General features: G+C 42.3%; 2 protein-coding genes across 5 annotated transcripts in view; both read right to left on the bottom strand.

The window, feature by feature from the left end:
- TTC17 (tetratricopeptide repeat domain 17) overlaps positions 1-7,337 on the bottom strand; it is a 62,184-nt gene extending 54,847 nt beyond the window's left edge. The window contains exon 1 of one of the 2 annotated variants that reach the window (XM_075030949.1): positions 7,122-7,337. In XM_075030949.1, the coding sequence (XP_074887050.1) occupies positions 7,122-7,337 (216 nt within the window). The remainder of the gene's footprint in view (positions 1-7,121) is intronic. The other variant, XM_075030948.1, reaches the window with a different exon arrangement.
- A 1,097-nt stretch (positions 7,338-8,434) lies between these two features.
- API5 (apoptosis inhibitor 5) lies at positions 8,435-25,388 on the bottom strand. Of its 3 annotated transcripts, XM_075030944.1 has the most exons (15): positions 25,192-25,388; positions 21,445-21,606; positions 20,407-20,500; positions 19,289-19,354; positions 18,776-18,927; positions 17,180-17,386; positions 16,539-16,643; positions 15,770-15,859; positions 14,997-15,178; positions 14,693-14,786; positions 14,113-14,169; positions 13,112-13,188; positions 12,626-12,762; positions 11,610-11,758; positions 10,523-10,610 (listed from the first exon to the last, which is right to left on the bottom strand). In XM_075030944.1, exons 1-14 carry the CDS (start codon positions 25,258-25,260, stop codon positions 11,634-11,636), a joined length of 1,617 nt encoding a protein of 538 aa, XP_074887045.1. In that variant the 5' UTR covers positions 25,261-25,388; the 3' UTR covers positions 10,523-10,610; positions 11,610-11,633. The 3 variants fall into 3 exon arrangements, with proteins under 3 accessions (XP_074887047.1, XP_074887045.1, XP_074887048.1); XM_075030946.1 differs by lacking the exon at positions 11,610-11,758 and having other exon boundaries at positions 8,435-10,610; positions 25,192-25,387; XM_075030947.1 differs by lacking the exon at positions 10,523-10,610 and having other exon boundaries at positions 11,610-11,757.
- Positions 25,389-26,104: the final 716 nt, after the last annotated feature.

The raw sequence follows: 26,104 nt of genomic DNA, 5'->3' as shown, positions 1-26,104 counted from the left end.
CGCTGCGGCCTTCCTCGCCGTACATTACCATGCTGGGCTAAATCCAGACATTTTTACATTAAAGCTTTGCTGTCAGCAGTCAAAACGTGGCATAAGGTTACCTGCTAGGCTGCAGTAAGCGTGAGGGGCATCGCGCTGACAGCTGTATTTCAGCGGCCCTTCAGATCTGCCTCTTAGCTCCTCCACCCCAGATGCAAATCTTTCCCTGCTGAGTTGAGAATAGCGAAAGCTACTTCAGCACCACCGCTGCCCCAAAGAACAAAATATTTGCATTTCTGACTGCATACAGGCTACCACAAGGCCTATTTTTATCAAATTCGGATCTAGCCGTGACCTTCACAGCAATACAGCGAGACGGAGACTGCGTTCCCCTGCGAGCAGGCAGTGCTGGTGAAGTGTGGTTCCAGGTCAGCAGTACCCCATCGGGGACAAGGACGTTACGCCTCTCAGCCATTCACTACACAAAATGTTCAGGTTCAAACTTCTTGAAAATACTTGTGAAAAGGCAGAAAATTTAAAGTGAAGCTTTTTTTTTTTTTTAAATTACTATTTTTCACACTAGAGGAAGGCCTAAATCCCACAGTCTTTTGGTGATCAAGAGAGTTTTTAAACAGAACAAGTTTCCCTTTTCCTGAGAATAAGCTGACCTACGCTTCAAAACCATCATGCTTCAGCTCATCACCCTGGGGTTGGATGACATCTAACAAACTGCAGTAGACTCACACCAACCTTCAGCCTACGTCTCTTTGCACACACTCATAAAGAAGCACTGGCAACTGTTTTGGGGAAGGCATGCTATGTTACACACTTCAGTAAGAACAATGTTTTTTTTTTTTTGTTTAGCACACAACAGCCTTGGAAGGATAAGAAATTCAGTCAAGAAAGAGGTCATACAGCCAAGCGAACCAACCTTTAGAGAAAGAGCAAAGCAGACATCCAGCTGTCATTTTCAAGATAGGACTGAGAGACTGCTTAATATATCGCAGAAAATGTTTTTGTAAGCAGCAAATAGCTTTTTATTTGTCTGTACCAGATTTTCAGCTTTCCTTGGTTTTGGATGGCTGCTGTTCCTCTAGTCTTGAGCATATGGACCACTGTTCTCATCTCAACCTGTTAGCATACGCATGCAGTCAGATGATAGACATCAGTAATGCATTAACCAACTCTAAAGCCATCCATGAATTATCTTGCCTTGCTGCAACTTGAGGCACACTTGTATTCAAATCCGCAACCAAATGAACAACTGTTAGGTAACGTCTCCCCTCTTTACTTGTACTAAGCCAGAATTAAGCACGCTTCTGCACTGCATGAAAGTCATATGTCACGTTTATTGAGCGGCTAGTTGTCTTAGTCCTGAGCAGGCTAACCAGCATTGCTCATTCACACTCTTCTCCAGATCACCTCTAACAAACTTCAAAACACACGACAGCACATGAAAAACAAAACAACTTTTTGCCAACTCAGATTCCTTGCCAGAGGCTCTCTGCTCCTGCCAACACTTCCCCTGTCCTGCTTTGGACCATCTGCCTGGGAGGTTTCTTTGCTTCTTTTAGTTTAGTTAGTCAGAACTAACTTTTTCAGCGTTTATAGTAGTCTGTACAAAGGCAGTCCTTTGAGTCTCCACCAGCTTGCTTGGCTTTAATCGCCTCCATCAAGGGATCTTTAGAAAGACCCTACCTCAGCTCTGATACATCAAGTCTCTCAGAGATCATAGCAGTTGGTCCCCACCCGTAAGCCATGAATGACTACTGAAACTGTTTCCTGCATTGCATTTAATCTGTCAGATGTTTGTCCTATCCTTATTCCAAGTTTCTCTCTTCTCTTGAAGTAACAGTAGTACTTCTGTGGAGTGGCTAGTTTCCCTACTGGCAGACAAGTACTGTCTAAAATCAGTTATATATTAGCCTGAACTTTATACTGAGAGTTGTGAAATGAAAAGGCATATAAACATGTGCACTGAGCAGATATAATCTCATTAAAAAAGAGATGATTACTCAGTCCCTGGCTTTGCAGGAACACACATTTGAAGGTGGACTCAGACTAAAAGAATATGAACTGATCCAGAGAATGATGTATCTGACCTGAAAACAGGCTACTAGAGCAACAGATACAGTTTGATGGCTTTTCTCTTGATGGCTGAGACAATGAAACGTTACATGCACTGCTGGGAATTTATTTGCTTCATCATTCAGAAATGCTCACTAGAAACCAGAACAGCAAGGCCTACTTGGCAAGCACTCCCATTTACTAGATGAGATCTCACTGACATACAGAAAATTGTTCAGTTTGCATTAATTTTGCCACCCCTGCCAGGTTGTTATACCACTAGGAACTCCAGCTCAAGTCCCAGTCAGGGTACTGCCAGCGGTCTTATGCCACAGGAAAATGAATCTCACGTGAATGTAGTCTCATATTAAAGGCTGACACCCTTGCTGCACTATAAGGAGAAACAGCTAATAGAGATTTTAGGGCAATAATATAAAATATTCTCACCCTTCTTCCCTCAGACAGATTCCAGCTATTATATTTTGTATATAGGCCAGGATCTGTAGCTTCTGCTTTCAGCTCCTCATCCATAGTGCACTTTGGTAACAACAAAAACAAGGCTCACAGGAGCAAACTAAAAGCTACAGGGAAGACACTTGTCACTAGTGCTTATCTGGACATCCACAGCTAGTGGCTCATTTAGCAGGGGGAATGTCTGGGTCTTACTACCACGTAAGTTTTGGCCACATCTTAATTATATGGGCTTCATTCAGATAAACTGAGGTAGTCCAAGTAAAGATTAAGCCTGTCCCTCTGCAAAAAGGTGACAATCTTTAAAAATGTGTTTCAGACTGTTTGAGAATGCTAATATTTCTAAAATAAAATAATATAAATGCTAATTAATACCACCACTCTTAGCCACCAGACAGTATGAGCCACTTCCAGTCAGAGACTGCTGTGCTGGAAGCGTTGCGATCAGCAGTGCAAAGTCCAGCAGCGGCTGATCACCAGCAGCATCCCTTGGGGATCAATATCGGGGCCAACGCTGTTTAATGTCTTTACTAATGACAGGGAAAAAATGGAACCTCAGCAAGCTTGACGTCCTCTGCAAACGCGGGGCAGGGGTGGCCCCAGTGGAAGGCATGGCTGTGGTTAGCTGGAGAAACGGGCTGACAGGGACCTCATGAAGTCGACAACAGCAAGCGTAAACCCAGCACCTGGGATGCAGTAGCCCTGTGCAGCAGGGAAGGCTGGGGTTAAACAGAAAACAGCTTTTCAGAAAAGGATGTTTGGGCTGTGGTGGGGAAAAAGTTGGTGATGAGCCAGCAGCGTGCCCTTGCAGCTGAGGTGGACAACTGCATCCTGGGCTGCAGCAGCAAGGCTGGAGCCAGCAGGGCAATGGGAGCAATTATCCTCTTCCAGCAGGCACCCGTGAGATCGCACCTGCTTCAGCTTTCTGTCCCCAGTTTCAAGGTCAGCAAAGCCCGTTCAAGGTGATGAGGAGCCTGGAGCAGCTGAGAGAAGCATGCTGGCTCAGTTGCAGGGGGATATTGCTGCTGGTTCCAGCTTCCTAAAGGTAGCGTACAGAGAAAACAGAGCCAGATGCTTCTTGAGGTGCAACAGTGAGAGGCATCGTACATCTGTTGCTACATGGGAAATTCTAATTAGAAAACATGAAAAAAAATTTCACACTGAAGGCAGTTGACCACTGGACCAGGTGCCCAGCAAGAATGTCAAATCCCCATCCCTGGACACAAAATTCAGCTCGGCAGGGCCCTCAGCAAACAGATCCAGTTGGCCCCTGCTTTGAGCTGTAGGGCAGGCAGCGTTACTCTATGACCATATTCAGGTTATTGTGTTCAAACCAGCTGCAGCTGAGTTTTATTCCAAACACGAGTCTTGACTTACACAGCTGTCTTCTGGTAGGTAAGGTGCTTCAAAATTCAAACTTGGGCTGCTGTGCAAGCAGCAAGAACTAGCACAATGGATCGATACTTGGATGTTCAAAGGAGGAGCCTAGAGTACTACAGAAAAACCTGATGCGACAACATTTTTCCACAAAACGTGAGTAGATTAACTAGAACTAGTAGAGAAGCTGATGACAGGTAATGCTCTACATACACTGAGAAGCTGAAATGCTGGACACTGCAGAGAAACGCAAGAAGCTGCAAAGCCAACGAGTTTACGAGACAAAAGTGGACAAAAGCAAACAATGTAAAAATAGCTGGAAAGAAGGATTGAATGGCTAAGTCTACTGATGAAAATACAAGTTCTCATGATAAATATCAACTTAACAAAGAATGTTCTGAAAAAATTAAAGCAAAGGGATGCTCTGCAGGGAAATTTTAGGCTTATGTCCTGTTAATAAGTGGTTCTACTGATGAACTGGTAAATCTGTTAATGAACCACCCCATTGCCAATGAATCATAGAATATCTCAAGTTGGAAAGGACCCGTAAGGACCATCGAGTCCAACTCCCTGCTCCTTGCAGGACTACCTAAAGCTAAACCATATGACTAAGAGCCTTGTCCAGACACTCCTCGAACTCTGACAGGCTTGGTGCCATCACCACTTCCCCGAGAAGCCTGTTCCAGTGCCCGACCACCCTCTCAGTGAAGAACCTTTCCCTAATGTCCAATCTGAAGTTCCCCTGGCACAGTCTCATTCTGTTTCCTTGTGTCCTGTCGCTGGTCACCAGAGAGAGATCAGCACCTCCCCTTCCACTGCTCCCCTTGAGGAAGTCATAGACTGTGATGGGGTCACCCCTCAGCCTTCTCTTCTCTAAGCTGAACAAACCAAATGACCTCAGCTGCTCCTCCTAAGTCATACCCTTGAGACCTTCCACCATCTCGGTCACCCTCCTTCGGACACACTCTGATAGTTTGATGTCCTTCTTATATTGAGGCGCCCAAAACTGCATGTAGTACTCAAGGTGGGGCCACACCAGTGCAGAGTGGAGTGGGACAATAACAATTCCTTCCTATTGTTAGACAATGGAGATTATCTGTTGGCTTTGCTGCTAACTATTGAACCACAATTACATTTTGGCATTTAAAACAATGTTCGAGTTCACTCTAGAAAATGCCTGCTCTTCGCATTCCCCAAAATACAAATAAGTGGAAAAAATGAAATTCAGAGGTGCTCTGCAGGGATGGCAATGGCAATAACCACAAATTTAACTATCATTTTCACAAGAGCCAGGGAGATGACAGTAACAGATGCTGAAATACATCTTAGTAAAAAAACTCACTGGACAATTAGCAGCACTACCCAGCTACCGAATAATCCGGCTTCTCACATTCCAAGTAATGCCCTATTTATAATTTGAGTTTCCTTGCTGGAAACAGATGGATTAATTTTGACTGTGCAGGTAAGAGAAGTTATTCCACAGATATTATTTCATCAACTCAGCTACAGACCTTGAGAACAGTACACAGGGAACATGGGAATGCCCCTGCTTCGAAAACACTGGTAACTGTAATAGAATAGCTTACTGCATAGCAATGGTACTGTGGAAGCTTCTACCTGTACCATCAGTTAACTGACATCATAAAAAGCCATTTCTTAAAATCAGTGCCGAATGTAGCTAATTAGGTTTTCAAGTCATTTTAGCTAACTATATTTTTTCAAGTCACAGCTGCTTTTCCTGCAATAATCAAAATAACACTTGACCCAAACTTGATAATATGCAATTAATATACACACACAGATGCTTCCAGACCATTATCATATACTCTCACCACTTCCCCACTACATAAAGTGTGAAAAGGAGATGAGATAGCACTGCAAGTGTTGTCATTCGTTAATTTATGATTAACTAGGGTGAGAGAGTGCCTGGATCCACACAGACAGCTGGAGTGCCTGAGAACCATAAAGAGAGCAGGGGCTTCCTGCAGAGAAAGCCAGTTCCACCTGTCTGAGGACCCTAATGCTTTCTGACAGGAGGCCAGGCCAAAAATTCTCACCAAAGGAAGGTGATGTTAACAGACGCTCGTCACTCCGCGCTCTTTTTTATGGGGGGGGAAGGCCACACTGCTTGCTACAGCGATTAACTCTCCCACTCCAGAGGGAAACTGCTCCAGCAGTCCTGCTTAAAAGCAAAGCGGATCCGACACAAAAGTCGATTTCTGGTGCTGTTCGCCTTGCAACAAAGAGGGAGCAAAGCAAGTAAGAAAAAGCCCAAACATAAAAAAAACCACATCGACTCTTCCAGCCGCTTAGCGAACGTGAGGCGCAGCCCGCTATCAAAGCAAGAAAGAAAAAGCCCAAACATAAAAAACCCCACATCGACTCTTCCAGCCGCTTAGCGAACGTGAGGCGCAGCCCGCTATCAAAGCAAGAAAGAAAAAGCCCAAACACAAAAAAACCCACATCGACTCTTCCAGCCGCTTAGCGAACGTGAGGCGCAGCCCGCTATCAAAGCAAGACGTTTTGACTAAACCCACGAAATTACTGCAGGGCAGGGCAGGCGTCTGCTTCTGCCCCAAGCAGACACCCCCACCGCTTTTCCTCCTTACTTCCAGAAGGCACGAAAAAAAGCAGCCGGGGCGGGGATGTGAAAAAATGGCAAACTCATTCATCGCTCGGGCCGCGCCAGTCCGCGGCGAAGGCGCCGGCGGGGCGCTCCGGGGACGGCACCGGGGACCCGCCGCCGGCGGCGGGAGGGCTCCTCACTCCACGGGCAGGTCGCGGCGCGCCTTGCAGGCCCAGGGTCCGGGTCCTGCCAGCCTTCGCCACCGAAGCGGGACCCCGCCGGCTTCGCCGCTTACTCAGCAGCACGGCCTACGGAGCTGAAGGCTTTCGGCGAGGCTGCAGGTGAAACGCGAACCGCCGCTGACTGGAAAAACGCGGTTCCAGTCACAAAGCTATCCTCGGGCTGGCGTAGACCCACCGACCCTTCCTCCCCGCCACCTCGCCCCGGGGCTCCGGCGACTTCCAAAGCCGCGTTTCGCCAGCGACGCCAGCTCGCCCCATGCCCGGGCCGCCCGGCTGGCCGCAGCGGCTTTCGGACAAGGCAGGGCTTCGCACCGGGACGATGGGCCCCGTTCCCCGCCACACAGCTCGGGGCAGGGGCTCTCCCTGCCGCCGCCGCCGCCGGGGCAGAGCGGCGGTGGGCAGCTCCCCGCGCCGCTCACCTGCTGCTGGATCTTCCCGTCCTCCGTGACCACCCAGTGGGTGGTGGCAGCGGCGGGCCGCGTCCCCGAGGCCAGCAGCGAGCACAGGCCCAGGGCCCAGCCGGAGAAGACCCACGCCCGCCCTAGCCCGCCCCGCCCGGACGCTGCTGCCGCCGCCATCTTCCCCAATCCCGGCCTGCCCGCACCACCCGGAAACGGAATAGCCGCCGCCGCCATTTTGGGAAGGGGAGAGGCGGGCGGGCGGCACCGCCTCTCCTGAGGGGCGGGAAGGGGGGGCGGCCCCGAGTCGTTACCTCAGGCGGCGGCAGGAGCCCAAGGCTGGCGTGAAACGCCGACGAAGCAGCGCCCGGCGCCGCGCCGAACCCTTTGGTTTTAAAATAAATTGGGTTCTGCCTAGCGCACGCTGAAGCGTTTGCCGCGACCGCTCAAGGAGACGGCCTTCTGCCCGAATGCAGCCGAACTGTACCCGCAGCTATCCGCAGTTAATGCCAGTTCACTGAGGGGCCGGTTGAAGGTAGCTCCGGAAAACACATCACTCCCTTCTCCTTCTAACGCTTTTCAGTTGCACGGGAAAAATCGAAACTTCTCCTTTCTGTGAACAGTAGTCGCCTGTGTCCGCAGGCCCGAGCGAGATCTAGAAACTGCCAAATTCAAGCTTTGGTCTGTTCGACTTCTCTAACTTTGCAAGCAAGCTGCAAACAGTTCTGCTTCTTGGGGACGCCAGACTTCCCAGAGCCTGTTACACAGTAAAATGTGCCTGTAACTCAAACCCATTAGGCAGAAACGAGAAAAACAAATGTTTAGAAATGGCATCATAGTTGTTAAACTGATGGAAGGGATTCAGTTTCTCTCAGGATAAGAGAACATACTCCCACAAGTATGACAGTTCCTTACTGCTGCCAGAGTTTTCACATCTGGCACGTTACAGATTTCACCAAAAAAACTAGGCTGCTACTCCAAGCCACTCGTGCTCTATCATAAGACACTAACAAATTTTATTGCACTGTCAACATCCAGGAGGTTGACTAAGACAATGACTCCTTTTCACGTGATAATTCCCAGCTAAGATGTATGACATGCAGCATTTGCTGAATATTTGAATTCCTATCCAAAATTTTGCATTTAGAAGTTGAATTACTTAAAAGTTGAAACGGCTAATGCAGTCTTGCTAAGATCTATTTATTAGCAGAAAATAGCTCAATACATTTATAGCAATCTAAGGAGTAAGTCACTAAAACAAAAAGGTACCACAGTACCCTTTTAATAAGCCAACACAAAATGTTGCAGAGTAACTGTGAAACAATGAGCCAAACAAAATTACAAAATGAATTTATTCCAAAAGCGTAAGGGAACATTTACAATTCAACAAGATGGTAAACAGGTGTCTCCACAAGAACTCACTGCATTAAAATTAAATATGAAACTCTGTGTGTGTGTGTGAAATCTAACTAATTCTGAGGCCACAAGAACTTTGCACATCACCTCTGAAAAACAGGAGTCCCGTAAAGAAAACTCACTCAAAATTCAGTGAGAAAATAAGCTGCTAGTTCCTAGTTATTAGTCTAAATGCAAGCTATGTTTAGGCTTTGAGATTATTATTTTTAAATTCCCTCAAAACACAAATTACAGCCACAAGTGCAAAATGTCTATTCCCCCCCCAATGGAAGCTTATTACCCATCTAGTGCCTATTTTCAGGGTGACATTTTGATCTTACGAATTTGTCCTTGAAAGCTCTTTGCCAAGTTTGTTGGTTTTAGTGACAAGTCCGAGTTTAGCAGCTGTCATGCAATCAGAAATACAAGTCAGCTCACATGTCCTGGAATGTCCAAAGTTTGCTGCCTACTGCTCCAGAGTTGAGCAAAACCAGACTTCAAATTCAGCATCAACAACGTCTCTAACTTTGACACAGTTTCGGTATTCTGGCCTTCTGATTGTAGTGATAAATACCAAAAGACTGTTAATGAAGACACCCGAGTCAGATTCACAAGCAAATACAAATGGAACTGGGTGGGCAAACATCACTTTCAGGCATTTCTCTGTGTCTGGGTATCAAATGGCTGGACAAAAAAAAAGGAGGATAAGAAATAATCTTCATTCTTCTAAAGCCTAAGCTATTTTACATCAACACACCCTGGAACACATTAGAATTCTTTTACTCTGTCCCAACTTCTTTTTTACTATCTGCTAATTCCTTTACAATGTTGAAAGACCTGAGAAGTAAAAATTTTGAATGGTGAGAATCAAAAAAAAAAAAAAAAAAAAAAAGCATTGTGCTCTTACATTGTATTTTCTGGGTGTACACCAGTAAATAAGAATCCCAAGTTGCTATGGAAAAAAATAGCATGGAATTGTTAACTTTTTCACCTGAATTGAACTACATAGCTGGAATTTTTCCACGTTACCCAAAATACAATTTTATTTATATATTTTCAAATGCAACTGTATTGGTAAAAAAAACGCAAAAAAACCACAAAACAAAAAAACAAAACAAAAAACCCCCAACCCTCAAGTGCCAACTAATCCAGAAATCTGCAAAACATAGAAAAGAGCCAGATACTACTATGGTCTAGCTCCAGCCTATGAAGCTTAATCACTGCATCAGTCTTCACCCATTCCTGGAATAATTCTAGTCATTTATTGTTTTGTTTTTCCTGTTCATTTACTGAAATTTCACGGCATAACTATATGCACATATTCATATTAAACATTAAAAATCCATTTGCAAAACATCACTTTTGCATTACAATGCACGGAGAAGAGTAAGATGTGCAAACCAAAAAACACCACATTCTCCACATCTCTAAGTAAAAGGACTGCTTCATGCTACAAGCAAAATAAATCTCCATCCCTGTTGCAAACTTTAAAAAACCAGCATGTATCTCATTCAATTTCATTAAAAAAAAGTAAATCAAAGCAAATTTAACAATGGTACTCTTCTCCACATATTGCAAAATATGGTTACAGATGAGGAAAGGATTACTTCAGCTGCTAAGCTTATCTGACATGAATCTCTGTTGTCATGCCTTTCTTGTCCATTACTTAATACATAAACTCAATTATATAGTTTCAGTTATGCAGTAGCTGATTTTTAGGTTAATATACAAACTGTCAAGATGTAGCTTTTGATATAACATCTATGCTCTTTTCCAATTTTGAATAAATCCTGAAGACACTTCAAAAATAAGAACCCAAAACTGCTGACTGTAAGCATCCAAAAATACAGTTGTAGTTTCACTATGGACAAGTTGTAGTCCGTTAGAAAAGTAGATCATACATACAAAGGTATAAAGAACATTTAAGTCAGTCTTAGTGGAAGGCAGTCCTTGAAGGAAACGATACTCCAAGCAAACTTGCTGAGTAGCACTTTCACTTTAGCCCTTCAGGGGCATGGAAGGTGTAGCTGTCTACTCAGTAGATTCTTCCTCGGCTACGATTGCCACGTCCTCCCCAGCCTCTTCCTCGTCCACCCCGGAAACCACCTCTTTGCTCTGAAATAAAAGTCAAAACTTTTCATACAGCTTTTATGTTGTGTACAGATTAAAATTAAATAGCAAAAACTGGAGGTACTGAAGGCTGACTTAAGCCTCTGAGGCTACCTAGCTCATCCTTCTGTCCAGTAACACCATGTTGATCTTGAGGTGTTTTTCTGACTTGCTCCTAGTGATTTTATAAAACGCTGGAAAACCACAACTTTGTCAGTCTATCTGTCCTTTTCTATCCTTAATGTTATCACCAGCATACTTAAGTTTTTTTGCTGGGCTGGTATCTTAACTACATCCAGTTAAAAATCTCAGACATAAGACTGATACCACACAAACTGTTTGTACACCGTAGAAATTTTTTCCTTTCCCTTTGTTAAGAACAAACCTGATCACAGCAAAAAACCCCACAAAACATTTTGTTAAAGTTTCTTTGGATTTGTTTGTAAATACATCAAACTCTCATTCCCCTTCCATGCCTTCTCTTCACGTATAGTCTTACAATACAGGTCATATTAATCTACAAAGAGAACTGTGTGCCTATTTTAAAAAGTACAGAAATCAAAAGCTGATCAGAGGTCTAAGCATCTCACTAGCAAGAAAGACTAGCAAGCAACAAAAAATTTTTGGTTGAATACTGCCTAATTTTTAGAACCGCAGGACTACAAGCTTATCTTGAAAGACACAGGTGTATCACCTGAAGTCTGTAGTAAGAAATTTGCAGAAGATTTTACCTTTTCTCTTTGTTTTATATATAAAACAGAGCTTTGTATCAGTTTTTCAACCTACAGGCACAGGTAATAATTTGTCATAGCAGGCTGTTTACTTGACAGAGATAAGACCAATGGGCCTACAGGGAACAGAACAGAAACAGGTCACTGCCATTGTTGGGCCTGTTCATCCAGTCTGCAACTGTTCTCGCGTTTTGCCCAGAAATACAACTTGCACAGAGAGCGAATCACTCTGGCTGGGAACATGAGGACATAACTGTGTGTATACACAGTGAACCTGGCAATTCCCAGAAGTTCTGGATCAGGTCTGCAACATCAGCAGTGGCTGTAATAGGAATTCAGCACAGGTCCAGTCGTTTGACAGGTGGCCCTGCTCTGCCATTTGCAGCAACTGGTCTGTCCAATGGGACATTTGGGGTGCGAGTGCTGTGTGTCATAATAGAGAATACAATAGTTCAATTACTAACTCCGTGTATTAAAACACTACTAAAACTAACTTGCAAATGATGTATAGTTTATAGGCTGGTAACAAACACTGTAACAGACCAACAGCTAGAAAAAGACCATTACACAGAAAAATTGGTGACAGTACAGTTTGATCTTCCAAGAACGTGACAGTAAGTTGGCTTAATGTCTTGGTTTCAGCTGGAATAGAGTTAACTGTCTTCCAAGTAGCTGGTACAGTGCTATGTTTTGAGTTCAGTATGAGAAGAATGTTGATAACACATTGATGTTTTCAGATGTTGCTAAGTAATGTTTAGCCTAAAGTCAGGGATTTTTCAGCTTCTCATGCCCAGCCAACAAGAAGGCTGGAGGGGCACAAGAAGTTGGGAGGGGACACAGCCAGGGCAGCTGATGCAAACTGGCCAAAGGGGTATTCCATACCATGTGACATCATGTCCAGTATATAAACTGGGGGGAGTGGGGGTGGGGGGATCGCCACTCGGGAACTAACTGGGCATCAGTCAGCAGGTGGTGAGTAATTGCATTGTGCATCACTTGCATATTCCAACCCTTTTATTATTACTATTGTCATTTTATTAGTGTTACCATTATCACTATTAGTTTCTTCTTTCCTATTCTATTAAACTGTTCTTATCTCAACCCACGAATTTTACTCCCCCCCCCCCCCCATTCCCTCCCCCATCCCACTGGGTGAGGGAGAAGTGAGTGAGTTGCTGCGTGGTGCTTAGTTGCTGGCTGGGGTTAAACCATGACACTTCATTTGTTTGCTCCCCCTGCCCCAAGGCACAACTGTCACTAGACGAAGTTTTTCCAAGCTGCCTAACTTACCGTAAGAAAAACTACCCAGGTTACTGCTGTACTTTCCACTGGGAGGATTATATATTTGCCTGGCATCCCTTTTTGGTCCTGCCGAAGCTTTCTTTGGGGGTGAACTTGAGGTTGTATCTTCACTTGCTCTTTTTTGACTGACAGAAGAAAACAAAAACAGACCATTATACCCCTGTGGTGACAAGTACAGGAATAGCAGTTCAGCCTCAAACATTAACCACTGGAAGCTAGCAGCAGCTAATGAAGATGCCCTGAATAATACTTCAAAAGAGGAAGTAAGCTAGTCTCCAGTTGATTTGGTCTATTGCATCCCTAAAGCAAGACTATCACTCCACAGCCTTAATTCCTTCCAGGTGGCTGTTATTTTTGATTGCGCACCTTTTAGCTCATGTGCTGTGTATATCATATATATGCAGCTTCAGATCTTTATTTTGTAAACAGCAAAAATTACCACCACCATTTTCTTTTTTTATGAACAACTCTTACCTTGCATCTGCCTTCTGTACTGGTTTCCAGGACAGTGTAACTGTACTTTTGTAAGAAGGAGGAATGTGGAAGAGATCCTATGGAGGCAAAATCAGACAGTTTATTCTACAGTTAAATTCATGTAGACTGCACTTCAAAATTTTAGCTACCTACTGAGACTCCAGAATAACAGTTCCTTTCTAACAATTTTAAATCCTTTTTGAAGTCCCACAGCAGAAGGAGAAGGCAGCACTAGCTAACTGCCTTATCTGGCTGCCTTAGCCCATACACTTTACTAGGAAATTCAAATGAGATTTATATTAACAGAATAGCCTCTTATACTGACATAATATGCTTTCTCTCTCTCTCTGCACACATCAAGCATCTTATAATGAACTACAACAGCTCCTGCAGGGAAACATCTGATATCTGTATCATGGTATAAAAGGTAGGTTTCTCAATACTGTGGGCAAAGCTTTTGGTTTATCGTGGTTATTGAGAGTGAAAGATGGTAAGTGAAAGAAGAGAGGAAAAGGTGGTTAGAAGAAATCAGAATAGTTTCAAGGGCTCTGGATGGAAGTCTCTTTCTGCAGCCCATCTCTCCTAGACTCTTTGGAGAAAAAAGATTCTGTATAGCAGCCCGCTTTGCCTCCTTCCTCCTTTACATCTCCTTGCACCTCTTCAAACTATTCTTTACCCCTCCCTGCCACTGCAGGAAAGGGAAATGACAGGGAAAAAGGCTCGGCCAGAATCCAGAGACCCCTAAAGCAAGGTATCCTGCTCCTGCAGGCAACTAGTGCTGCAAAAAATGGGCCTCAACACCCTATCCCAACAGCAGCAAAGGCTAAGCAGCGTGCATAAACAGCAGATCCATGTCTCTTCAGAAACAGTAAAGTGGCAGCAACCCTGAGCTGGCTAACACTAACTTAATAACACAATACAACTTAGTTCAAATATATTCCTTTTTTCTGCATAGCTTACTCTACTGGATGAATTTACTCTTTTGTAACATGAGGACTTACCTTGATTAAAACATTGATGTTATTGGTTATTTTCAAGGCAACCACCTTAATCTTGTTCTGTAAAAAAAAAAAAAAAGAAACACCACTGAGCACCTATTCTAGTAGCTTTAAATTATGCCAACTGCATTTGATGAAGTCGTAACATTAAACTGACTGCTCTTCCTAGTGAATTGCTATAGCAATAGTAATAGTGAAAGGTGTGTACACTTCTGAGTTTTCATTACAACTATTTTTAGGCTTCTTGCAGTTTTACACTAACTAGTTGCTTTTAATGTTCCAGCGTACTTCCCACAAAATTCTTCCCCCAATGTATGAAAATCTCCCCTTCAGAACAAAATGCAGAGCACAGACAGTTAAGCCAAATACATGTGGATGCAGACAGCAGCTAACTGTAGAAACTAAAAGATCATCTTAGCTTGCAAAATACAGCATCAGGTAAGATGCAGTTGCAATAGATTTTAGCAGTATTATTCCCTTAAGCTATTTGCATGCTTACAGCAGACTGGAGCCCATTAGTGTGTGCCAGTGGTTATTTCGGTAGGCTCGATTAGAAAAATCAGAATTCCTGAATAATACTTACCTCCTCTGTTTTCAAGGCTTCTCCTGTTTTTCCTTGAAGTGCTAGACGAAGCTGTCGAATATACACCTGCAACCCTCGAGCAAAATACTGTAGCCTAAAAAATTCAAAAGCTATCTGTTAATTTCTAAATATTCCCATAAAATAAAAGCATAAGCACAGGGAAGCTGTAATCTCATTTTTTCCCCATTTAGGAAAAATGCTCAAAATAAGTCCTCTACAAATCTGATTTGTGCTTCTTTAGCACCCAGACAATAATAATTCACACCTTCTAACAGAACTCTAACGCTTGCCTCTAAACGATTACCTGATTTTAAAGTCTTTCAATTTCTCTGCATTCAGCTTGGCTGTGAGGAAGTCCGGAAGTTTACGACCCAGCTGGTGGAAGCTATACAATAAACACTCCACATAACTGAATTGCAACTTGGGCTCTTCATTGCCAGCATTTTCCCCATTCTCCGCTTCCTCTGGAGGAAGAGGCATATACTCCTAATGAACAGAAAGGAAAGACAAATGCATGAGACACGTTTACACAGACTGACTGTTCTTTTCCAGTGTTTGAACTGGAAGGTTTATTTATACTGAGAATTTAAGGAGTATACCCCATCGCTATACTAACATGATGAACCACTGCATGAAGTCCTGGTGCAGATGGTTTGCCTCCACTTATGTGACTTGACATCTCTGGCTCAGGGGAAGTATTATGGTAGCACTGCTACCACAGGAAGCAACAACGTGCTGCACCAATCCTTCTGAAACAGCTCTGAATAAGCTTACAGTTGTCTGGGCAGATATTGCCTTTAACAAGATCAACACTAATCACTCATGACTATAAAATTTAAAAAGAACAAAGCCACGTGAGTTTACTGGATTAAAAACATTATGCAGGTAACAGCTCTTTATATCTACGAAGGCTATGAATTGCAAAATGATGTTTGACCTTGTGTCATGGACAGAGCTATCTTTGAATTAGCCACTTCAGAAAAGGGATAAATAGATTAATAGATAAAAATAACTTGTTTTGATGAAACTTTTTTTTTTTAAAGCATTTTATATGAGTAAAAATTGAATTAGTCTTACCAGTAATTTATCAAACAGCTTCTTCAAATTTGATTCAAGCTTTTCCATATCGCCACAAAATGAACTCATTTCAGCAAGAAGCTTCAAAACCTACACATAAGGACAGCTGGGTTTTTGTGTGTTAACTGAAAAGTACAAAGGTTTAACTTCCAACCTAAAAGCAATTATCACATCATTATGGCTGGCACAGTAGAGGTCAGCTATTACAATTAAACCTCTCCCAAACATCAGGAAAGAATACAAGGAGGAACAGGCCTAGTCTGTTTTTCATGTCATTCACACAGGTTTGTGTGTCTAACCCCAACAAGCATCATTAGTCAACAAGTAAACAAAACTTCATCTCCCACATCTGCAGAACAGCTTGCCTTCAAAGTGAGATTCACAGAGATCTAACTGAAGCTGCAGCACTGATTAATGTAAGCAAAATTACAGATATTAAGCCACTCCCTTAGGAGGCTAAATTAGCACAAGCCATGCAACAGTCATTTCAGTAAATGCTATGTGCTTAAAAAAAATTGACAGTAATACAAAAATGATTACACCTATCTACTTATTCTAGCCTTGTCTCAAAAGCTAGGGACAAATGACACGTGCTTTAAAAGGCAATGCTCAGTCATGCCTCAATACAGCAAACTTTTTTTTTTTTCTAGCATAGCTAGTTCTACTTCAAGCCAAGAACTGAAAACCACTTAAAAGTAATTTGCAAATAGCTGTCTTTATCGAAGATGCTTACTTTTTACAATTTGAAAGACATTTTAGCTTTGCTTACCTCTAACTGGATATCAAGACCCTCTACTGGAGTAGTCAAAGAACTGAGGTTTGGCAGAACATGCTCACAGAAGTAAGTAACAAATTTTGTGGAATGAACGTTTTTCTGCAAAAAACACCGCACATTATTCAAGCTACTTTTTAAGTTTGAAGGAGTTAAATGTTTTTCCCCCCATCACTCCACCCTTATAAATGTCTACCACACAGCTATACCTTAAAGCTTTATTAAACTTCCCTCTAACTCCTAAAATGCAGAGACCTTTCCAGGTAGCTTGAACTCAGACACTGTCTGCAACAGGGGCTGAAAAGACTGCCTATAACCCAAGAATAGGCCTTTTTAAGTGCTGCAATTGCCTGGCACTAGATTTGAAATAAATGCATACATGTATGAACCTAATATAAGAATCTTGTCATAACTCACTGTAACATCTTAAATTTGAAAGAAAATGTCAAAAAGCAGAAAGTAACACAAAAGCTCTTTGTATTTGGATGCTTTAAGGATGTTTTCCAACATTTTAATAGATTAGAAGCGGAAGGTGGACAAGTACTGATATGCTGTCATTCTAACATAATCATTGAGAAGAGAAGCTACGCCCATTAACTTTCCACAATACTCTTCATGCAAAGCAAATAAATACATACTGAGAAGAGCGGCACTGCCTGCCGAGTACACTGTAGAAGTCTGTCCACACAATCTGGATCAGATGGATTGAATGTTTGTTCCAGGTCGGCTTGTTCGGCTACCAGCTCCACTAGTTGCTGCCTCCCACTTACTGTCTGTAAGCTTTTTAATCCAGACAGTATTTTCATGAACAGAACAAATTCCTCGCCTGTCACATCTTCCAGCACCTTAATAGAACACCAGAAAACATATTTCTATGGTGGTAATTTGCAAACCTCCAAGTCAAACCTACTTGATTTGAAAAGGTAAACTATGCAAGTATTTAGCATTTAAATTTAAATTCTAGTTATTTAAAAACACAAGTTTAAAGGAACACATGAAAAACATGCAGTATAATTGTATGCACCTCTAAATTAAAGTAACTACCACCAAGTTGTGCACAGGAAACATTGTTTTTCTTGAACTCTAACCTTAAGAACAAATTTCTTATCCAACAAAATAGTATGCTTCAGGCAGAATAAACGTTAAATGAGTATCTACTCATTATCGTTTTAATACTTTGTGTGTCTTTCTCAGCTTGGGGAATGCACAAGAATCTCATGAAATTCAACAAATACAAATGCTAAGTCCTGCACCTGGGATGAATGAACCTCCCTGCATCAGCACATGTTTGGGGACTGATGGGCTGGGGAACTGCTCTGCTGAAAAGACCCTCAGGGTTCTGGGGGACAGCAGGCTAAAGATAAGTGTCAGCAGCATTCCTTGGGTGATGAACAGTATCCTGGGCTCTGACAAGAGCATAGCCAGTAGACTGAGGGAAGCAAAGGGATTAAGGATTCTCCTTTGCTATACCCTCACTAGATCAAATCTGGAATACTGCACCTAGTGTCTGGCTGTCCTTTAAGAGGAAGTTGTTGATAAACTTTAGAAAGCTCAGCCAACAGGGTGATAAGTGTCTAGAGCACGTGACCTGTGAGGAGAACCTAAGGAAACTGGGCTTTTTCAGCCTAAAGTAAAAAAGTCTTAAGGGGGTGAGGTGACCTAACTTCCTATACTTAATACCTGACCTAATCTTCCAATACTTCAGAGCAAGTCACCAAGAGTAGGAGCCAGGTTTACTGAGGTGGACAGGGTGAGAATGAGGCAATGACACAAAATTGAAACGGGAGGTTCCAACTGGATAAAGCAAAAAAAAAAAAAAAAAAGTCATGTTGAGGGCAATTAAACATTGGAGCTGGTTGCCCAGACAGTATGGGAAATTTCCATCTGTAGCCGTTTTCAAAACCCACATGGACAAAGCAGAGAAATCTGACCTGAATTCAGCTGAGCATGATTCACTGAGGTGATCGATCTTCCAAAGTCCCTTTCCAACGTGAATGATTCTATGATTCTAATAAAAGTTGCTCTTACAAAATGAGAAGAGCCTAACATTATTTTAACATTCCCACAAAAAAATTCTGCAAAGTTTGGATTGTAGCAGAATAGGACAACTAGAAGACCACATCTGTACAATGCTTAACTCTACACGTGGTGTGAACAAACATACCTCCAGAGGAACTCCAGTGATAAGGGATGGCTTAATAATACTTAAGTTCATCCTGAAATAAGACTCTCACCTTCTTTGATTCAGTCAATATGAACTCTTCTACCTCCTTTGTCATCACTTCCTCAGGCAGAGTTTTCAGTTTTGTAGAAAGGAACTTGATGGCTCGCTCTCTCACAATATCCTCTCCCTGAAGAATCTGACTGAATAAGCCTCCCAAAGTCCCTGAATGGAGAATACATCAGGTAACACAAATTATTTTACAGACCTGAACCTTCTATACAGAAGAAAGAAGTTTCCTCCTGTAAGACTCCACGACACATTTTAAAATAACTGCTGTACTAACTTTGAAGAAAAACCACAATTTTCACATAGTTTGACACAAGAATCCACATCATTTGGTCTGTATAATTCAGATCCACAATTATTGAGAAGTTTAGTATCGTTTGTAAAACCAAACAATGAGTGTGTGTGTCTAACTTTTGCCTTGTACTAAGAAGATACAAAATTGAACCTTGTTCTCATTCTACTAGAGACTGGGAAGTTTATTAATAAAGACATTTATAGAAAAAAAAGTGTCCTTTACCTTTAGCATCCATCTTAAATATACTGAGCAAAGCATTGTTCACCAAATTGAATTCTGCAGAATCATCTGAAGAGAGAAAAAACACTACTATGCGTATTCTTGAAATGCAAACATAAGACCAGAAATACAAAAATATTTTTGATATCACACAAGAAGGATTCTATCCTCAGCATTTAATTATAAACAACATAACTTGTATTTTTAATGACTACTAGACTGAGGAAGAAGAAAGCCACGATTATGAAAGCTGGAAGCAAACCAAAAAGCTATGTGCCACTTCAGCCTTTCTGACGAAACTTTAACATTACAAACTTGATAGCACTGAAAACCTGAAGGGAAGTTATTAAACAATATATTTAGTCATATTAAGGAACAGCTGAATAAACGAGCTGACCTCTACTAAATTCAGGTAAAATGAATAGTTACTTCTTTTTAAATGCTTAAGTAATCTACAGTATTTCTAGGTGGGAGAAACAGTTTTCCTCTGGAACTAAATGGAGAAATGTCTAAGTCTCAAAAAAAAAGTCTCTTCTGAGAAGCCTAGAGACTTAATCATGCATTTTTAATACAAATTTGAGTATATAATATTTAGCACTCTATAACTTACTGAAATTAAAAAAATACATATTGTATATTAAATTCTGATTTAAATATTTTGTACCAAAAATGCACTGTATGGAAGAAAATGCCTTCAGGATTTTTAAAGTTCCCAAGTACCTGGATTAGAGATCCAGTAACTCTTTTTCAGAAGGCAATTTGCTGCAGTCCATATCTGGAAGGGCTTTTGTTTTTGTCCCATCCTGTGTGTCGTGTCCCCCCGCGCCCCTCCCCCCCCCCCCGCCTTTTTCTATAGATGAAAAAAAAATTGTTATATTTAAAAGAAAGATTTTCAGTTTAGCTTAACATAATTAGCGACCTTTCAGCAGAAGTAGCAGCATAACTGTACAGCAAATATAAAGGGGGGGAAAAAAAGAGCAGAAGCAGGATATGAATGGCACTGGGACAGACCGCTATGTAACAAAATATGAACCAACAAAAAATGTTTTACAGAACAAAATTATATCCATTTTTATGTGTGCCACAAGGAGATCAGCCAGGAAACTACCAATGTCTCCTACCTGACTGTAGAAGCTGGGTCAGTATGTCTGCTACCCGAGGAAGATTATCTCCAGTGGCAAACTGAGGCAATTCCTTGATTGCTTGTCGCCGGATCTGTCAAAATTGTCAGTATCGTGGAAATAAAAAAAATTTAAAATTAAAGTAATTACAAAAAACAAGATCGGGCAATTCAACTACCAAAGTTTGGCAGAAAAACCATCCCAATTTGAGAAAATGAACACATATTCTTTTAACATGAGTATCATATTCAGAAAGCGATGTTCAAGTTTCAGACTTTAGTGGCAGTCCAAACTTCTTACTTGCTATGAAACTATTATGACTTATCTATGAAGAAAATAATATATTTTTCTTAGATCTAAGCAGCACTGGAGGAAACCCAAATTCAAACACCATCCCTGTTCACAAAATCATTCATTTGATCAATAAAATAAAGAGCTAGAATCTGTGTTATTACGAAGTCTTATTTGCTAACAGGAAGGATAGTTTTACAGCTGTGCATACGGCAGAGATAAACTCTAGGTTTTGCTCCCAGCACTAACAAAAATCCTTGAATGATCTGCCTAAATCATTTAGGATCTGATAACCAAAGGTGCGTCAAAGGTACAGCTTCTATCAACATCACAGAAGCAGCATAAAGCATCTCAAGACTTCTGCAAGAATAATACATTCAGAATTGCATTCCCATGGTTCTCAGGTGCGAATACATTTTCTTGCCTCCCAGCAGGATGTATTAGAACCAATTACCACAAAGTGCTTTTTGAAAGGAAAAAATGTAATAGATATTCAAATAAACTGCATCCAAGTTTCTTTCTACAGAGCTATTCCTTTGATGGGAGTGAAAAAGACAAATGAAAACTGATGTATCTCCCCATACCATCACAAAATAGATTCTTCTATTGCAGGAATACAACTAAGTATTCTTAAATTTTCTAAAGACCAACACTGCCCTCCCAAAAGACATAGCCTATAAAAAAAGAGAAAGGAATAACAAAATACAAACTCAACATATCAACTTGCTACAAGGTTCTTATTCTTACAGAAACATCTTCATCCTCACAGAGGTCCAACTGGGCATTGATAGCTGAGTCAGCTAGCTCAGGAAAATGCTTGAAGAACTTCGGAATAAATTGGGCTGCAAGTCTCTTCTCCTTGGCACCTCCTTTCACACCATCCAAGATTGCCTGGTACGCATCCTTGTGCTGAAAGAGGAAAAACAGACTACATAAGTAGAAAAATCTTGGGGTCTTCTTAAGGCAAGGAAAGGATTTTTTCACTCCCATTCACTTCAGCTATTTAAGTGAACTATATTATACAAGTTTCATACAAAAAAATAAATTTCTCTTAGACCAATGTAACTGTGCCAATGTAGTAAAATTTGCCTCTATCGACTGTTTTTTACTGTTACTCTGATTCCTCTGTCTGTTCCAAGTGTTTACAGTTCAAACTGCCAGCCCTAAGGCTAACAGCTCTTGCACACTAGTTGCGATTAGATTAGTGCAGACTCAAGGAATTACATGATCACCTTCACTGAACTCAGGTAGTCTTTTCAAGCAGCTTCTGCCTTCTGTCTGCTTGTTTATTGTCTCTCAAGCAGAGGTTACCTCTCCCAACAACTGTGCCACTGGAATGGATCATGAATGATTTTTAATGTATATCACGCTAAAGCATCTCTGGCACCTATTCAAGCAGTTAACTTAATCTGAGATAAAACATAGTTCTTAAAAGATCTGTTAACAGAGACTAGGTAAAAAAAAATAAATAAACATTTCCAGTTGAAATATAGAAATAAACACTTCAGCAACAGAGTAGAATATTCTCTAGCTGCTCCAACTAGAATCACACAGGCGCTTCTGATTTTGTGCCTGCAGGACTGAAACTTTGGAATAAATGGAAGTCTTTGTTGTGGTTAGCTATGTGTTTGTGAAATAAAAGTCAGCAGTATTAGGATGCTAGCAGAAATCAGAACCTTCTATCATTAATTTTCCTCATGGTTGTGAGGAGAATGTTTTAGACAACTTATCCTACTTTGAACAGCAACATCAATTTTTTGCTCTATTAAATTTCCCAGAGCCACATGTATCAGCACCTCTACTCCACATAAAAGCTCACCCATAGCAAATAAAGATATTAATTTACAAAGCAGTACACTGCATTAATTCCTTCTCAAGTAAGCTGTATTTTAACATTCAGTACCAATGCTCCTTAAACACTCCCTACACCTCATTGATAGTTCTCCGTGTTGCCAGATTCTGAACCGGATTGGGACAATGATCTGGAATAAAAATAACCAAGGAAAAAAAAATGGTTACTTTTCAGCCAATCCACATCCCCATCCAGTTTGCTCTGTAGCTGTTCCAACACAGTGCGCTCAACAGCAAAGGCAGGAATGAGCCAGCACAAACTAACAATGAAACACACATTATTATAGTCACAGGTTCTAAGACTGCACATTAAGAACAACTTTTTGTGGAACAAATTACTTAAACTTAATACATATTTAAAAGGCATTCACACAGCAATGAAATTGAGTAGCTTGTGTTCCATGAATTTGTATTACTGCTTGCCAACTACCCCTGTCATTTAGGCAAAATACAGTTCAGGCAGGAGTTTGTTTTACCCTGTACCTGGCAGCACTGAATGCTCAAGAAAAAAGCAGGCAACTGTAGAAGCAGCGTCATCCTTCAGTTTTGCACATTTCCTCCCAATTTGTAACACAGGAATGTTCTAAGCCAGAGTGTCCAGACCACTATTTTTAATAACTGTCAATTGACCAATCATCCATTAATTTCTCTAGATTAGTTCTCGAACCAATTAATATTCTATGATGTCCTGTGACACATTTCAGAATGCATTATGGAGAAAAGTTCATCTTCCTCTTTACTTAAAACCTGTTTCCTAATAGTTTTTGTCAAGTTCTCACCTTCATTCCACTCAAGAGGTAGACTCATCATACCTGAGCCCCTTTCTCAACTGAAACACTCTTTTACAAGCTCAATACTTCTGGTCTTTGAAATTACTCCTCTTAATGTCATACTTCTGGTTGTCCCCTTGCACTTCTCCACATGTTCAAGGTTTCTTTTTTTGAGACAGGGTGACTATGACTTTTTGTAGCGAGAGATCACATTTATACAGTTGTTAAGAGATAATAAAGTAATAAGTGGGAAAAAACCAATGAATAAGGAACAATTACTCATGGCTTCTCAGAATGCAAAAATTGGAGACATCAAATAAGATTACGAAATGACAAGTTCAAAGGAGATAGCTCCTTCATAAAGGTTAATGAAGTAATGGAACGTTTTGCCACAGAACATTTGTATGCCAGAAATATAACCTGATCAGTTAAAAAAAGCATCAGAAAAGTTCGCTGAAGAACAATCTAGCAAGATATACTAATTACAAAGACACTATCTCTGGCTCTGGAAGTCCACAAGTTGGAGAGGCGCAAAGCTGGGAGACTATATCAGGGATCATCATTCTATACTTACCCTCAGAAGTTCCTACACATCTGCTACTGATCCCTGTCACAGGCTGCTTTTCTTAACTACACTGGAGTTTGCTCTACCTAAAATTGCCATTCTAATCTTACAAAAGCTACCCACAATAGTCAAACTGATGATGGACTACGCATTTGTAAAACGGCACAGCAACAGCATCTGTTTTATTCTGCATCTCTCCCCATAGTTCCCAACATTTTAGTTGCATTTTTTGGTTGGCGCCAAGATGATGTTTGTGTTGGACTGCCTGCAAGGATGCTTTGTTTCACTAGGGCATAATTACACAAACTAAGTGAACGGACTTGAATTAACACACACCCCCCACCCACCCCCCGCAAAACCAACAACTTAAAAAAAACAAACAACCAAACACCAAAAGACCACCATATTATTTGTCCTCCTAAGGAACTTTACAAATGACCTTGCATAGTAGTATCTAGTTTAAAATCCACTGCTAGGTATGTGCAAAGCTACTTTCCTACTTATGTACAGCATGACCAAAAAAAAAAAAAAAAAAAGCATTTGCTGCTTTTTCAGGTAGCCATTGAGTAAAATGAGAGCCTGATACAATTCAAAAACTAGTTTTAACTAACCATAATATTTTGTATTGGTAATATACCAAGTCATCCTCTTTGAATAATTCAGTAACAGTATAAGCAAACGGCAGATCTTGGCAGGAGTTTAAAGTCTCCTTTAGCCATGAGGATTGACCTTCTATTCTTTCCTTAAGGAAAAGAAAACCAAAGGGCTACAGGCAGTTACCAAACCATAACAGACTTCACCTTCCTCCAACAAACCTTTTAGCAAGAGAGCCTGCCAGAAGGTCTCCGGAACTGCAACTTGTGCTGGATCAGATCTGGGTGACTACCGGTGTCTTCTTTAAGGCCTGAATTCACCAGGCGAAACTCCCCACCCCCATGCAAAAAGCAGCCTGACTCCAGCTAATAACTAGTTAATATCCGCGACGCCACATTTAAAAGGAGGGCTACGGACAGGACGGGAGGAGGATGCAAAAGCGACGAGAGCTGCTGCCGTCCTTGCAGAACCGCAGGCGCGAAGCTTATCTCTGCCTCCCCCCTCCCCCGGCGCCGTGAGGAAACCTACACCGAGAACAGCCCCGGGGGCTAGCCGGTTGCCCGGCGGGGCGAGCAGGCCCCTGCGGCAGCATCCCAGCCCCTCCCGCTCCCCCACCGCCCGCCCAGCCCTAAACTCCCCGCTGGGGCGGCGCCGCCACCGCTACTCAAGCCCGAGGCCTAACGAGGCCTTACAGGCCGCAGCCACGCCGCACACCTGGCCCGCCGTCTCCGTGGCGTCCGCCAGGATCCCGTAGTTACGGTAAAGCTCCTCCACAGTCGGCATGGTGCGGCGGGGAAGGGGGCGAAAGCCGCCGCTTGACCAACCGGAGCCGCCGCTTCAGCAACCGGAGCCGCTCGGCCCGCCGCTACCGCTCAGGCCGCCGCCGCCGTCAGCACCAACGAGGCGGAGGGATTGCAGAGCGGCCGTGCGGAAGCGATTGCAACAGCGCCCCCAGGCGGCTGGCGGTGGAACTGCCGGGTGGGATTAAAGGCGGGGGGGGGGCGCGTGGGCGTGGGGGCGCGGAGCGCTTCGCGCTCCGCGCCCCCACGCCCACGCGCCCCCCCCCCCCCCAAATTTATCCTATATCAGTGGAGTTTAGGTGATATTAGACACCTATTCAACCTAAACAAGACTGCCCCGGCTCCTGCGTGGCCCCTCGTGTCCAGGTTTCCGTCACCAGAGTGCGTGGCCGTTAAAAATAATTTCAGAATTAAGGTTTTTTTTGTTGTTTTTTTTTAACCCGCCTGGCTCTCAGTCTCGAGCCGCAGCACCCAGGGGCTTTTCCTGCTGTCGAGGGAGAAGCGGGTGTTTGCTCAGGGATGTGGTGTGTCCTTCATCTTTTGCAGCCTTGCCTTTTTAAATTTTTTTCTAGGCTTTTCTTTGCACTCCTCCTCCTTTCCCTGAATGCGGTCTTCCCCCAGCTACTCCTTTCTGTATCCCTTTTTGTCTCTTATATACAAATATTGTGAAAGACTGTTGTGTGCTGAGCTCCTGGGGCAAGGAGGAGACCATTTTCCCGTGATTTGGTGACTTTCATCTTTTCCTGCAGAGGAAAACACCCCCAAATTCCAGCATATAGAAACCAAAGTATCTGCAACGAATGTCAATAGAGGCAGCACACACGCAG

Source organism: Buteo buteo, chromosome 6, assembly GCF_964188355.1.
Source record: "Buteo buteo chromosome 6, bButBut1.hap1.1, whole genome shotgun sequence".
NCBI classification, from domain to species: Eukaryota; Metazoa; Chordata; class Aves; order Accipitriformes; family Accipitridae; genus Buteo; species Buteo buteo.
The sequence above is the reverse complement of the archived record's forward strand: the minus strand, read 5'-3'. Positions and strand labels throughout refer to the sequence as shown.

Bases quoted from the DNA above. Each gene is read 5' to 3' on its own strand.
- API5 (XM_075030944.1), bottom strand. From the start codon at position 25,260: ATGCCGACTGTGGAGGAGCTTTACCGTAACTACGGGATCCTGGCGGAC. The intron at 21,607-25,191 runs GTGTGCGGCGTG...TTCCTCTTTCAG, and splicing joins CCACGGAGACGGCGGGCCAG to CACAAGGATGCGTACCAGGC. The intron at 14,170-14,692 runs GTAAGTATTATT...TTTTTTTTACAG, and splicing joins AAGCCTTGAAAACAGAGGAG to AACAAGATTAAGGTGGTTGC.